The following is a 2500-nucleotide window of genomic DNA, read 5'->3' as shown; positions in this document are numbered from 1 at the left end:
ATTTCGTTTTACCTCATAGAGCAACTCATCATGAAGCTGTAACACAAGAAATGCCCCAGAGATCTCCTGCAGGTGACTGGCTGGCTGTGTGAGGTGAGTGGGGGCATGGGGGAATGCCTGTCTAAGTGCATCTGCAATTCTCACCATGGCCAGCTTCACCAAGTCTGCTGCCGAGCCCTGGATGGCCGTGTTTATTGCCTGACGCTCACTCTGGGCTGGAGAGAAGATGGAGAAAATTATTGCAGCTGTCAGCTTTTGCAATTTAGTTACTTCACAAACATACACCCGCAGACACACACACACACACACACACACACACACACACACACACACACACACACACACACACACACACACACACACACACACACACACACACACACACACACACACACACACACACACACACACACGAGTTTATGGGGGATGTGTGCTGTATGGTGCTGTGGTAGCATTCTTTGCTGGCAATCTTGCTGACCCGGGTTCAATCCCACACTGTCATTGGATGGACACCCTGTCCATTCCTTGCACACAGGGGATAATTTAGAAGTACAATAAACAGACAGCCACAATTTGACTAGCAGTCACAAGAGCCTGTCCCCACACCCTAAAATATTATTATCATTATTGTTATTGTTATTGTTAGCGTTAGCATTAGCATTATCACTTTCATTTTCATTTTCATCTTCATTATTGTTATTGTTAGTGTTAGCATTAGCATTATCACTAGCACAAACACACACACACACGTGCGCGCAAGTACATAAACACACGCAAACAAACACACAAACACGCACACGCACAAACAAACACACACAAGCACACACACAAACACGAACACGCACACAAACACACGCACGCACACACACACACACGGATACACATACACATGCACATGCACGCATAGACACACAAACAAATTCACACACACAAAAACACACGCACATATACATGCATACATGCGTGCGTGTACACATACAAACACACACACACACACACACAAACGCACACACACACACACACACACACACACACACACACACACACACACACACACACACACACACACACACACACACACACACACACACACACACACACACACACACACACACACACACACACACACACACACAACACACACACACACACACAACACACACACACACACACACACACACACACACACACACACACACACACACACACACACACACACACACACACACACACACACACACACACACACACACACCAACCACATAAACACAAACCACACAAACACAAACCACACAAACACAAACCACACATACACACACACATACAAACACACACACACTTTCAATATAGTTATCCTTCATGAAACAAAAGCTGCCTCGGCACGTACCCCTTGCATGGACATTTTGACTATTGATGTTGGGCAAATACCTCCGCCGACCCATCAAGGTAAGGACGTAGCCTCTCTTGCGGCAGTCCTCCACCGTGGTCTGTAGGAAGCGCCGAACCCCTGGGAACCGCCCTTTGAAACGGTCCATGAAGGTCTGGGCATCATTCTCATCAACCCCCAGCTGCTCTCCCAGGGCACGGGCACCCATGCCATACAGCATGCCATAGCAGATCTGCAAAAATGTATACTGGTAATGCATATGTGTAAATAAGCAAAATTTTATTAAATACTCCATTTTCAACTAAATCATCTTAACCCATTGCGTACGGGTGTCATGACATACATGATGTAGGAGCTTTAGCCTGACGCCGGGCGTCATGACGTACATGACGTTCAGGGATTTTGGATCACTGTGCTATTTTATTTTGCTATGAAAAAGGAATGAGTGATGATGGCTACTGCAGTCATAATTACTATAATTACCGTAATATCGTGCTAGCTTAACATCCAAAACCTAGATGGCACCACTTTTTCCTAGCACCAGCAGGAGAGAGAGCCTTGAATGGCACCCATCCACGGTCTCTAGCAAGCATTGTCTATATAGAGCAATGGCACACACTAAGTTGATGAACCCTTGCTCTAAAGTACCGCCGATGAAGGATGTGCAGGTAGAATGAGAAGAGGAAAGTGACTCAATCCATACCCAGTGTCTAAAATGTGCTCCTGTGCCAATATGGATGCCTTTCACTGTGGCACTAAGTCACAAGCACAGGTTTCATTCCTCTTCCCTACCTCTTCTTGTTACCTTTATTGTAGGTGGTTATATGTTTCGTAATCGTTCATGACAGCTCAAAAATACGAAAAAATAAAGTTGCCTTTTGTCCTCCCATAAAACAGCAATACTTCTATCACAATGAGCATAAAGAAAATAATGAGCTAATATGGATAATATACTACAATTTTAGTCAACTGCAGCACTGATAGAGCCTGTCATATGGCACATATAAGTCTCTAAACTCAATAAAACACATAAAAAAATAAAACAAAAACTGCTCTAGTTTTACAATGAATGACTGAAAGAAAGTGGGATGATTCAAATTATATTGCTTCAAG

The 2500-nt window shown here is 44.2% G+C and overlaps 1 protein-coding gene across 1 annotated transcript in view; it reads right to left on the bottom strand.

The window, feature by feature from the left end:
* PolQ (DNA polymerase theta) overlaps positions 1 to 2500 on the bottom strand; it is a 48542-nt gene that overhangs the window by 1519 nt on the left and 44523 nt on the right. Inside the window, exons 36-37 of the mRNA XM_086544215.1 lie at positions 1388 to 1619; positions 13 to 215 (exon numbers count right to left, since the gene is read on the bottom strand). Of these exons, the coding sequence (XP_086400341.1) occupies positions 13 to 215; positions 1388 to 1619 (435 nt within the window). The remainder of the gene's footprint in view (positions 1 to 12; positions 216 to 1387; positions 1620 to 2500) is intronic.

Source organism: Penaeus japonicus, unplaced genomic scaffold (assembly GCF_977035675.1).
Source record: "Penaeus japonicus unplaced genomic scaffold, GWHDUDI00000001_assembly GWHDUDI00000015, whole genome shotgun sequence".
In the NCBI taxonomy this organism is placed as follows: domain Eukaryota; kingdom Metazoa; phylum Arthropoda; class Malacostraca; order Decapoda; family Penaeidae; genus Penaeus; species Penaeus japonicus.
This window is presented reverse-complemented; position numbering and strand designations above follow the sequence as displayed.